The sequence below is a fragment of the Melozone crissalis genome, unplaced genomic scaffold, assembly GCF_028551555.1.
Source record: "Melozone crissalis strain CALT ecotype California unplaced genomic scaffold, PUWL_Pcris_2 ptg000005l_1, whole genome shotgun sequence".
NCBI classification, from domain to species: Eukaryota; Metazoa; Chordata; class Aves; order Passeriformes; family Passerellidae; genus Melozone; species Melozone crissalis.
Window position 1 is genome coordinate 30,529,056 of NW_026535783.1, and position 13,580 is coordinate 30,542,635.

At 41.7% G+C, this 13,580-nt stretch overlaps 1 protein-coding gene across 2 annotated transcripts in view; it reads right to left on the minus strand.

Annotated features, from left to right (window-relative positions):
* The window catches only part of ABCA1 (ATP binding cassette subfamily A member 1), a 91,900-nt gene that overhangs the window by 33,330 nt on the left and 44,990 nt on the right, over positions 1-13,580 (minus strand). For both annotated transcript variants that reach the window (XM_054283592.1, XM_054283584.1), the window contains exons 7-8: positions 9,941-10,132; positions 2,780-2,866 (exon numbers count right to left, since the gene is read on the minus strand). In XM_054283592.1, the coding sequence (XP_054139567.1) occupies positions 2,780-2,866; positions 9,941-10,132 (279 nt within the window). The remainder of the gene's footprint in view (positions 1-2,779; positions 2,867-9,940; positions 10,133-13,580) is intronic.

Consider the following 13,580-nt stretch of genomic DNA (forward strand, 5'->3'; position numbering starts at 1 on the left):
GCTGAGACGCCTATTTGTAACTGCTTGTCAACTGCATCTCAGAAACAACTTCAAATGCTGTGTCCAACTGCCCTTTTTTCAGAAACAATAAGAGAGTCAAAGACCATCTGCCACTTTTGCTCACAGTGCATTTATTATCTGCATTTATTTAAACAAAGGTGGTAGACCAAAGTCTAAGACAGCTGGGAAAGCCAGCCAGCAACAATGCTGAAAGCAGCAGTGTGCTGGAACAACCAATCCAAGTTCACCCAAGGAAAGCACACTTGAGACTCCTTGGCCTTACAGTGGGAGGTAAACCTGACCCTTTGCATGGCCCATCTGTCCATGTTTTAGATGTGTCAACATCTGGAGGAAAATTCTTGATGCTAAACAACAGCTACTATGTGTCACCTGCACAAGGAGCCACTATTTTCAGATGCCTAAGAGCACGTGACACACTGATATAATGCAAGACAGCTGTAAGAACAGCAGAAATCTGGGTACAAATATCCAGATTGACTGATTCCAGTGTACTTTCATTTCCTTGCTACTCACTGGTACCTTTGCCTGCAGTCTGGGCACCACTCAACCTGGCTCCAGGTTCAGGGTAACCTACAGGACATCAGCATCGTGGAACATGAATGAAAACTGTCGCACAACCAGTTTTCTTTGTTACATATGTTCATGTAGATGTTTGGATTTGATGATTCTTCACCCAAAAGGCCAAGGCTGCATTTCAGGTGTGACAATTTGAGTGCGTAATTCAAAGGGATGCTTCAGGGAGTTTTTGGTATCTTAGCTAAAAGAGCTCATTTTTGCCCAGCAACAAGGCAGCTGCTTCAGCTAAAGCACCATAAACTCCCTAACATGATAAGCAAAGGTACTTAAATAGGAAGTGCAGACGATTCCCGTGAACATATGAAGTACTAACCATCTTAAAGAGGGATTGCATTTGCAAACACATTTCTACAAATTATTTGGAAACAGCTTGAGCAAGGAACTTTGTTTCATCTTTGGTACCAGCCTCTTTGCAATTTACATGCAGAACTGATCTTCTTACACCTCTGAAAGCAAATATGTCAAATGTGAAGGGTTACTATGCAATTTCTTCTTCCAGACATCAGACCTGGCTCCCTAAGTGTATCTAAATAGTTGTCCTTGCTCTTGGTGTTTAATCTGCCCTCCAAAAAGTTGATTTAAAGAGTCCAAGGACACAGATCCAATCAATCCCCATACTCCAAGACAAATATTTTGTTCAGACCATTTTCTAATTAAAATTCCCTGCTAGAAAGGCTCCTAGACATGGCACAAACAATAGTTCTCTCCACCCCCTCAAGCTGCTGCCCTTTGAAACAAGGGAGCAAGTCCCTCCTTTTCACACAGAAATCCGCCTGACAGACAATAAGAAGTAACTTTCGGTCAAGCCATCTGGAGCAGCTCATGCTGTACACAGAGCAAAATGCTGCCTTTGTTTGCACAGCAGGGCAGAATAAAAGTAGTCGTGCCCAAAACAGCTGCCAAGCAAAAGGCACGTTACCCTGGGACGTTTTCAGCCACATCAGCAAACCGAGCATCACGTGGTTTCAATTATTTTTATCCCAGACAAGAAGAAAAGCCAAGCTTAAATGACGTAACAGGAAACAGCTGTAGTCAAACTCTGAAGGGCAGCCTCCCTGCTAGCAGCAAAAGCTCTTCCATGGTCCTAACTGAAGCTGATCCTGGAATCATATTAATTTCAATGTGAAGGGAACTGCGCAGCAGGTTGAAGGGCTCGGGGAGGGGTGCGTGCCAGGAATTGTTGGCTGGCACAGCGCAGGCTCCCGGCAGCTGCCCCTCCGTGGGAGTGAGGCGCAGGCTAACCTGGAGTGACCCGCTCTTGTGCGTGCTCCCAGAGGTTACTGCCGTTCACGGCGCAGAGTTCTCTCGCTCTGATGCAAAGGCGGAAGACTAGCGAAGGGAGGAGGAGGCGGCGGCATTGTTTAGCTTACATGGAGGCGGGGGCACTGTTTAGCTTAGATGTTGTGATTTCTGCTCCAGGGAGAGAATGTTTTTGACTAACAGCAGCACTTCAAAGTCAAAGCCAGACAAAAAAACTAGGATAGGTTTCTGGCTCAACATCCACCCCCTACCCTCCCCAGATTAGGGCTTCTGATTCAAACTTAGGTATGTAGAGCTTTTTTTCTTAATCCATCATTTCACCTGCAAAAACAAGTATTTGCAGTCTCTAGAATGTCAATTTGACTGTGCAAATCATTGGGGTTTTAGTGTTGTGATGTCATTGTGCTGAGTGCCCCACAAGACTGGAAAACAATCTCTGGCCCAAAAAGTAAGATAGATAAAGAGGAAACAGTAGCTTACCACTACTAATTTAAACTATAATAGTCACAGCACCTTTTCCACATGCCATACCCTCACTGCACATGAAATCCAGTAGATACAATCAATTAATAACCCTGATGTGGACTGGCAACTAGATGGGAAAAAATAAAAAGGAAAGCCTAAACATGTAGTTTGCAAGGCACTACCTGGCAGCAGATGTACTGCAAGCCCAACTATTGTGCCACTGCTGAGAAGACAAAACACTACAGAAAATGTCCTAATTCCTATTATGGTATTTATAACTTGAAGTGCCAAGAGGTTGTGAAGTGCATGCTGCCTGCACACAGGGAAAACAGCTGTAGGATGGGGAAAAGTTTCAAAACAAGCCAGGGATTTGACTATAAGTTGCTTCTTGTACTTGATCACAGGCTAAGATAGCAACCACAGTGATGTGTTTTCCTTACACAAAGGCTCTTCTTACCTCTTTAACAAGCCTCCCAATGCTCTCTCTCAAAGTTTCCACAGTTTCTGACAGATCCCACAAGGAGGAATTGAAAGAAAGTTGTCTCTGCAGGAAGAGAGAAAAAGAAACTAGAAGTTACTGCAAAGCACAAATGAAGAGATTAAACTTTTGTAAACATTCTTGCATAGAGCAGTTAGGACTGTTTACATTGGTGGGGAAGATGGAGCTGGCTTTCTGAGTAATGTTGAACTTAAAATACCATGGGCTTCTGCACCCTGCAATGTGATAGGATCACCCCTTTCTCTTCTACATAGATGCCATAATCAGAACCATACTAACGCAATGTTAAATGCATGCACATACACTTACAATGCAAAGGATGACTTGCATTCCAGGCCACAAAACAAGCACAGTCTACAGGACAGCACGTGAAATCCCACAAGCCAGTGCAAAGAAGGGGATGCAAAATCAGTACAGCGGGGAAAAAGACAATTTGGTGGGTACAAGTTTTCAGTGAGACTACACAAAGATACTCAGTCAGATATAAAGGACTCCCTACTGCAGTGTACATTATTACCAAAGTCCTCCTATCAGGTCTTGATATTCTTTATCCAAGCCAAGGGTGTATTTTAAAACAAACAGCTTCCAGGAAATAGCTGGCATGTACTGTCACCAAAGAACAAGACTGATAGGCTTCCAGAAGTGGAACGTATAGCTTTCAGGAAACAATTTTCTCTAGCAGGAAGTTACATTGAAGACAACTTGTTTCCAACTCCTCTACATTGAGTAACTGGTGGCCTGGAGTTCTGTTTGTGGGGTTCTTTTTCCCTTTTATTCACATATCGGGATTATCTTGCATGGAAAACATTTGGGCACAATCCTTGTTTCAAAGGAATGAAGATTAAAACAAATGCCTAAGATTTTGTATTAGTAGCTTGTTGCAGCATTTGAAAGCATACTAAAGTTATATCACTGCAACACACAGATGAACAGTGAAGGCCCTTGATTTTAGCACATATCTTTCGAGCTGAATCTCTTCCTTTTCACATCTTTCTTGGGGCAATTTCTGGAAACAAAGCCTGGAGGTTTTAATTTGTTCTGCTTGATCTGCTGGAGATGGGTAAGACCTGGTCAGTGCCAGCTATTGTAAATGGGCACTGTTCTGCTGATCTGCTGGGATGTTTAAAACTCTTATGAATGCACAGTTAGTTTTTGCTCCAAAGCCAGTTGCAAATTCAGGGAGGATTCTCTAACCTCTATGGATCTCTACTAAATGCAGTCCTTACGGTTTGGATAAATAAAACATATCATCTAGGAGAAAAGCAATTAAATATCCCACAGGCTCAGATCTTCAAGATATATTTAAAGAAATCTAGCCAGCAAATATTAAAGCTACTTATCTGCTCTACCACTATAACCTTAGCAGTAAGATGAGGTAGAAAGTTCCAGGTTCATGCATAACAAGAGATGTGTTTGTTCAGCTCCAGATATATATATATTTTCATCAATCTCTACATAGATTTGTGTTCACAGCATTCAGAGGTGATTCAGGGACAGAGTGGATGAAGAAAAGTTTTCTGAAGATACAAATTGGTTCAGAAGAGTGAAAAGTCAAAATCCAATCGCAAAGGATTACTGAACATCGTCCTACTGACACACTGTTACAAAGTGCCAGACAGAATTCAGCACTGCAAAGTAAAGTACATTAGGAAAAGACAGTTCTACCTTAAGATACCCGTTGTATGGTTCTGAATTAGCTAATTCCACTCAGAAAGAGAGATCTTAGAAATACAGTCATAAAACAGATCAGCATCAACATAAATACACAATGCAATCCTGGTTCTCAAGCAGTATGAGCAGCTTTGGGTTCTCCATCTCTGAAGGAGCTCAGGTACAGACAAAGGCCATGATTCAAGGTAAGAATGGTTTTTGAAGGAAGAACAATAGACTCCAGTTCTTCCAATGGGATGTGTAAGGACAAACAGGGGTTATGACAAAGGTCTGTAGACTTACAAGCGGGATGGGGAATGGCAGTGGGATGATTGCCGTCTGTGCCTCGTCATACAGAGCTAGAAAACTTCCACTGAAATGATCCATTTAAAACAAAACTAAAGGAGCTTCTGCATATGCAACTCAGTCAAAACAGAAAAAAAAATCAGTAGACTCTACACAACGCTGAAAGTATTATGAGTTTGAGAAAGACTCCAAAGAACTAATTGAACATCACAATCTTACCAAATGCTATTAAACAACAAGATCCCAGCAGCACGTGAGAAAGTGTGGGTTGCAAGCTACTGAAGAACAGGACATTACACTGAAGACATGTTATGTGCTTGCCCAGTGGCTGCATCCTTTCACATGCCTCCATTCAGGGCCACTGCTGGATTATCAGTCAAGGACACTGAGCCAAACAGGACTTTTGCCTGACCTTGTACATCTTAGGTGATTCAAGGAGCTTGCAAACCTTACTCTGAAATGTGAGGAGTATCCATCTATCCTCTCATAACACAGCACCCTGACCTTTCCTCCCTAACAAATCCATATCATTTCAAGATCATTTCTCACCAGAACTTGCAATAGTACCATTTATATGGAGGAAGTTTTACTCTCTCTACCACTTCTTCAACCTCAAAGCCCACTCAGGAAGCCTCTTATAAGTCATGACCAGAGACAATAACAAAAGATCAGTCACAAGGACCAGTCTTCTTTGAACAGATGAACATGTCATTAATTTCCCTGTAATATACATCTTTGTAGTGACTCACTAAGTAGTTAATTCCATTAATAAGAAACCTCTAGATCCAGGGTATATGCAGGAAGACTGTTCCTACTGTGGGACTGTCTTTATCAGATACCCACACTACATCCTGGGGCTGGGGAGGGCAATGACTCATTTACTGGCAATGCGCTGCAAAAACATCACCTGTCTGTTCTAGGCACACTGTGGAAAGACAAATGTCTGGCAGGTTTTGAACACAAGTGCCCTCTACAATTACTATGGTAGTGACTAGAAAATCACTAAATTTGTCTTTTGAGGCAGCCAATATCATAATACTCTTGAAGTACTGAGTGCACTGGGAGGGATTCTGTGTGCTTGTATGGGCATGCTGCAAGATTTACTCTAGTGACAAATACTTGAGATGGCTAGAGTTGAAGGACAAACCTTGAATAAATTCACATGAGACTTATGGGGGATGGACAAATCTGATTTAACATACATGAGAATGCATGGGTTTCAAGTGCTGGGAAGTCAAAACATTAAGCCAAAATTCAGTATGCATCATACAGCTGTTTCTCCTTAAGGAAGATAACTCCGCCACATTTGCTTTGAAATAGTTATTGCAACTTTATACTGGTCTTACCAGAAACTTTCCACTGGCCTCTACAGAAAAATCATGTGCTTTAAGCTTCTGCTCTTGTTTCCTGAGAGTGGAAGTCTCAAACCTCTGCTGTTTAAAAGGATGATATCATTGTGCTTGACTGAAAACGCACTCAAAAGATGAAGGAAAGCTATGAATTCAGTTGTAGTACATATTTACATTTCTAAAAATCATTTTTCAACTGCAATGCCTTTATTATCTAATGTTTAGTTCATGCTAGCCATTTGACAAAATTCCACCCATATTACGGAGGGAGAAAGAAACAATTGGATTTTCATGCGCTCACCCACAGTCTTTCAAGGACCACTGTGGTAGACAAGCCACAGCATATTTATGGCTTATTACAGATCCATACCACTGGAAGTGAGTAGTGCAAAGCCTTTATTGGGCAGTGCTGTCTAAGAGATGAAATCCCACAGGAGCAATCTGAATTATCATTTAACCTTCCCCCGCCAAATCACATTCAAAACTGGGGAGAGATTTGCAGATGGACGTAAAAACAGGTACTTCTATGTGATATAAGACAGTCAGAATGTCCCACTGGACTGTGTGGTAATGGCTGGGAACTTATTGCCATTGCTCTTGTTAGCCTTTCCCAAACCACATAGTTCCTCTATGGGACAATTGCTGGCCAATCACAAGAAGAAAGCCAGGAAGGAAATTTGCATGCATGAAATCATATGTAATATGCAGTCATATGCTTCACTACTGTTCTCAAACCAGCTTCTCCTGCCTCAGTCTCACTCAACCCGTGCAAGGCAAGCCACAAGAAAAGATTATGCGTCCACAAGGAGCTTGTACAATAAGCTATGTCCTATAGTATTGTTGGTCAAAAGGCTTCAGAGAATGGATGCTGATTAAGATATGGGCCATGGAATTGGGACTTTTTGAAACTCCATCTTGGTGCCCCATGATCATACCCAGATTTTCTGCTGAGTTTTGATCTGAACAGCCTGCCTCAAGTAGGTTCTTACAAGAAAGAGTAAGACTTTAACCTCCCTACCATACTTCCATGTGCTTGGCTCTGGTTTTGCATCCTACAGAACAGGCTAAATGCATGCAATACAAAAGATCAGCAAGAGAACTAGAATCCTAGTATAAAATTTTATTTAGAAGCTCTTGTTTTAACTGTATCACTGCCCTTTGGGCAACACTCAAGGTGTTCTGGACAGAACTGAGGAGCAGGTATGTAAAATGTTTATTCCTTGCCCTTCTTTTTATAAAAACAGCACTGTGACATTTAGAGCTCATGCATTTTATCATGCATGCACTTTATTTTTTGAAAACCTTGATTTGTCCATAATTTGCTAGTAATTACTGCATTTTTGAGAGCTACTACTTAGAACACTTAGCATTTCCCTGAAGCTGCAAATGCACACACATTTTAAGCCAGCAGAACTGAGTGTTATCATCAGCGTCTCAGCCCACACACTCACTCACTGATCATAGGGCTCTAAATCTTGCACTCTTCCCTTCATGTTTTAGCATAAATATTTGTGTCAACATACAATCAGGTCAGCCATTTTTAATCCGGATCAATTCCATGATGAAATTTACTGCATCGTCTTGCAGAGGGAATAACAAACAGGAATGAAGAGGGGAAAAAAACAAGCAGGTGGATGTCAGACTAAGTCATATGTATTAAGACATTTCAAGAAACTGTAGCCACCTAGCTGCCCAGATATCAGAGCAGCACAAACTTCCAGTTTACAATTCAAGCCCTTGGTGTTGAATTTACAGAGTTCTTGCACACAGTTGCAAGCCCTTGTATTAACCTCCTTGTACTAATATGCTGCCTCCCTGTAAATCACAAAATAGTGCAATCAGTGAAGCCTGTGTTTAGTTACATAAGCTAAAAACCTGTCTGCAAATTGCTCTTGCACCTGCACTTGACTTGGCCCTTACTTTGCTTACTGAAATGCCTTGCTGTGAAGTACATCAAAGGGATTCAGACAAAAAAAATAATAATAAATCTTGACAAAGTGCTGGCATTGGTTTACAGACTCTGTAGTAGATACAGAGCATGCTATCTTCAGTGTGCATGTCCAAGATTTGACACACGATGCCTTCAATAAGCTGTGTCAAAAGCCTCCTTTGTTCACGAGCAGAAAGTTCCCTCTTTGTTCAAGAATGTTACTGCAGGTCAGGGCACTTTTTAGCCTCTAAAGACACTAAGTTTCAAATGTGTTGGTTGTGATCCTACAGTTAATTTATCCATTTAGTCTGGCCACATTGAAACCAGTTAGTTTTTGTTTCATTCACTGATGCATTACAGCAGCTTAACTACCAGGTACACTGCGACACATTTCTGAGGAAAACTGTGGACCCTTACCAAACAACAGGAGGCTTAGAACTGCTGATTTCTGGACTCCTGCTTTTTTACCCGTAAAGACAAGATAATGAGCTAGCTTCTCAGAAGCCCCCCAAAACTGCACATAATGTCTTAAATCTATACTGCTGTTGCCAAGAGGCACAAAGTGGCTTATGAGTGTTTCCTTCCACCCACAAACAATATAGACCTAAGAACACAGACACTCAATACCTGCTTCTATAAGCTAAGCTGCAGAAGCTTCCATAAATAAGAAAAGCAAGACAGTCTCCATAGGGCCCAGAAAACCAATTCTGAGTGGTACAATAGTTGGCTATTTTCAGCCCCTTCAGACCCCAGAATTCTAGCACCTTTGAATGGTTTAATGTAAATTATGTATATATGTGCATATACATATACAACTGATGACAAGTAAGAAGTTATAGCAAGTCCCCTCCAAACAGCCCATCTCTCTTACAATTTTAGTGCTGTCACCCCATCTCTTATTGCTTATGGGTTGTCTTGCTCTTCCAGCAGCAAAGACTGGAAGAGTCTTTGGAGATTCTCCATCTGTACTATACAGATGGAGGACACGTGGAAAACAGAAGATGAGCTGTGGAAAGAAAAAGTCACTGACTGCGACACAGTGTGCAGGAGAGAAATATGATTCCAGTGCTTGATAATGACCCTCTTTGACTGGGGACAAAGCCAAGCAAGTAGTACATGACTGAGTACTGAAAGGCTCATCAAATCTGAAATCTCACATAGTAGACAAAAGAATATTTGTTTTTGTGGGTAACAGAGTTGGTTCTGTGGTCCCTTCTTCACTCTACTGTCATTTCTAGCACTGAATTCCTCAAACTTCCATATTTTAACAGATATTGCAGATCTGTAGCAAAACATTATTGGATTTTCCTAGATCCAAGTCTACTCTAGTCTCCAGTTACCCTGTAAATAATATATTTTCTTCAAGTTCGGTGAATTCTTCCCCCAATACCCATTCCATTGGTTGATTTTTGAAAACAGGATTTTAAAACTTGACTCTGCTTCATATGATTTAAACTTGCTTAAAGGTTGTGGCCCATCAGTGGCTAGAAACTTCTGTACTCAGTCGCCCCATGCTAAGGGCAGAGAGCAGTGGTTTTAGCGCTCAGAAAGCCAGGCTTAATGTTGGACTCATCCAGCCAAGATACAACATTTGACTAGAACACAGGGACAACCAAGAGGTTGTTACTGCGCAGCATCTCTTGACAAACTGAACTGCAGACCACATACACTTAAGCTCCGCAAGTAGCAGACTGAACAGGAAGGATAACAATGACAGGAAGAAGCATGTTGTTCATGCTCCCATGACGAAGAGTAACCATCCTTCTCGTTTCTAATTTCCTCTAAGCAGCTCTGGAGATGGAGGGATGAGTTCCTAGACTGAAAAGACACGGAAAATGTCACTGTGTCAATAATAGACTCTCACTGGTGCACCAGTGAACTCACCTGAAGAGGCTTCAAAGGATTCAGGTTAGCACGGAAGGCTTGCTCAGCTGCATGGAGTTTTTCCTTTGACAAGGTGCAAATGAAGACTTCAGAGTCCATGGCTGCCGTCTGATTTTGGATCATTAGAAATTCAGATGATGTTGAGCTATTGCAGAGATCTCTCAGTCGCATTCGATAACCAGACACAATGACCTATGAAAGTGGGAAAAGCATGCCTTCATCTAAGACTTCAACAAAAAAATTGGTTATTGCTCAGACAAAGCAAGCCATTCGTAACATTTCCAGATAGAGGTGAGGGGGCATTCTTCTCTACAGGTTGAGTAGCCCTTATTCATATGCAAGTCAGTTCCAAGAAAAACCCTTCCCTGCTGAGAACATGGGAGAGAAGCCCTGGGGGAGGCAGGTCCCTCTTCACTCTCCTGCAAATATGCACAAAGCAGCTGTGATCCTGTCCTCCACAGCAGCCATTTCCTCCAACAGAGGGTACATGCATTGCCTAACATTCAGTTTTCTGGGAAATGAGCCACAGAGAAAAAAACAAGGCTTGTGACCAGACACAAGTCTGGCAAATCTATGTGAAGGGCAAAAGACCTATGCCCCAAACTACTTAGACATATCTGCCAGCCACATTTTCTATGCAGCAATGAGTCAGAATCATCTCCCTTAACTCTGAAGTATCTACTCACTGACTGCTGAGACAACTGTTTTACAGTGTTTTTGAGCAGATAATGTATCAGCAAAAAAAAAAAAGTTATCTTACTAGCTGCAACAAATGAGATAAGACCCTAGAGTCTTCCTTCACAGGCATATTTTTCTTAAGGTAATGGTTTCCTTGTCAATAATGTTTCCTAATCCACATGCAATCGCCTTATTAACGAAATTGATAAAATCCCTCTGAGTTATCACCAGACTGTTTCAGACCTGATAAACAAATTCTTTTAATAAGGTCAGTTACCAGCTTCATGTTTGCTGAACAACAAAGTCCATGCCAAGAAGCTGCATACTTCTCAAAGGTGATAAACAAGAAAAAATCCAGAGTCTACTATTGGAAAGAAACTTTTGTTTGCCTTGGGGCTAGACAGATGGAACCATTTTATTGTAAATGCACAGGTAACAACAGCTGTATACTTAATTTCTTCTTTCTGTTGTTTCATAAGTGCATTGCCCAACTTACAACAACTAAAGAGGATTGATCTACATTCCAGAAGAGTTAGCAGCTCCAGAAGCAGGCTGGTAAGTCTGAAATTTTTCGTCTGTCAAAACGAAAGGGTTACGCACAATCAGAGGGAAAAACCGCATTATGTTCAGGAAACAAGAAAACTGAACGGACAGGAGAGAGAAGGGATTTTTAATGCAATACTCATACAAACCTTTAACTTTCGTCCGTATCCATATGCCAAAAATCAGATGTTTCAATGCCACACAGCTCTGACATCAAAAGATTTGCCTTTTGAAAATTTGGGGTGCTTTTTTTCTTGCCAGCAGAGAAACTACTATCAGTGTTATAGTCATGCTGAAAAGGAGATATTTATGGGGCACTGAAATAAGGTTCCCAGAACAAGCTTTCCTGGGTGGACATATAGAAAAAACAGTGTCCCCCAGTGCCTCAGTGTTCACTCACAAAAAGCGAAGATGATCAACCTTCCACCATTCCAAAAATGTCCACCTTTTTCACACAGAGTTTAGGCTCTTTTGGTGAGAAGCTGCCCTTTTCAAGCACTGAGGTCCAGAGCATGAGACCTTAGAAAAAACATCCTACCTATCCATCCTAAAGTACCTAGTCTCTCCAAGTCAGCAAGTTCTCTAATCACTTGCAGTCATCTGAACCTGTGGTGTCTTCAGCAGGCAAAAATACATCTTAAATGACAGGTTTAGTCCCCTAAGGACTCTCAAAATGCCAGGCTCATGCCTGAAAGTAGTCATAGGTAATTGTTCTGTCCTTATATGTCATATAATTCTCTCCTTGGGACTTTTCCTGCTTCATGAAACAGATATTTGTTCCAAGCAGAATATGCACTGGTCATTACTATTTACTCTTCACTGATAGTCAATGCATCATGCTGCAGCACTGGCCCAGGACTTCACTGTGCCTTCAACTTTTCAGAGGGACGGGACCTATTCCCACCTCCCACACAAGAGCTGTCTGGCCACACCTGGACAACTGCAGCATACCAGGCTTGATTACACAGCTGCCTGCCCACTGCTGACCCAGGCACCTTCCAAATCCCACACCCTTCTGAGCACACCTACCACAACTGGAAAAACACAAGGCTGAGACACTCAGCCCCAGAAAGCAACATGCCCATCAAGACAAGGCTTTGGTTGCTTTGATCTCTTTGCACTAATTTCAGTATGCTAGATACACAACCCCGCTGGACATACTGGAGTGCTGTCATTACAGTAACACCAGTGAACAGTCCCATCTCCTTGGAGACTTCACTTGATTGTGTAGCATAACTTCTGGCCTCACTGAACAAGCCCAGGACACCAACAGACAGTAGAAGCAGGCTGTATTTGCTGTGAAAGGTTGGCATACTCTGGATAGGCCCTTTTACCAGATGACTTCTGAATGAAGCTGTGACCCACTCATTCAGAGACCTAACAAATACTGCCTATTAATACTGAAGTCACTAAGCAGCTCAGCAGTGAGGTCAGATCTCCAAACCAGATCTCCAGCAAAATCAAAGATGTCCATTTTGAGTCAGATAAAGTCCTTCCGCAGGAAGGGAGAGGTCTGCGTCTCTAGTTACCATCCGTATTAGAAAATTGCTCACAGAAAATTTCGTGGGCCACTGCTCTGCTCCACAGCTTAACATCCTGGTGCTCAGATTAGCTCTTTTTGCCATCCCTAAAAACAGAATGCTGTTATGACTTAGTAGCATCACTCCCAGTGCTTTAGCAGAATCAGCTCAAGAATTACACAAGAGCACAGCCTGAAGCATTCAAGAAGAATAAGGTGACTGACCAGTCTTTCACCACCCTTCAAACACATTATGTAGAAAAAAGCTAAGCTTTTTTCCTCCTTCCATTTCCATATACAACCAATACAAAATGGCAGTCACACAATGTACAGTGAGGTTTTTTGCAGTTTTGCCTGTTTTAAAAATCTTTCTGCCTCTCTACTAACTTAGGGAGAATGATAAGAATGCTGTTGCTGCAGTCTTCCAGTTACCGTCCCAGAACCATCTGTAGCGTGATTCTGTCTTAATCTAATTATTTTCAAGTAAAACGAAGCTTGCAACCTAAAATGGGTAAGAATTTTTTCTATACTCTAGATTTCTTAGTAGAATGTATCCTTAACTTGTAGGATAACTTATCAAACTGCACTAAAACAGATGGCTTGAAAGAATTCACTGAAGAACAAGACAATATGTGCAAATAGGGACAGCAGCTGTAACTATGGGAAAAGAAAGACTAAAAGGACAATTAATCCATTCCACTTCAATGAAGAGATCTGATACGGAATTGATGATCAAAACAGATTTCCTCCTCCTTTTGCATACCATCTTTTGCATTCTTTCAAGAGAACCCTGGGTCTTCCTTTGAAGTCTATTCTGACTTCTGCATTAGAAAGGATACTGGTGGACTAATTCATCAAGCCTAGCAAAAAATGTGTTACAAGCTTGACAATGACAGCCAT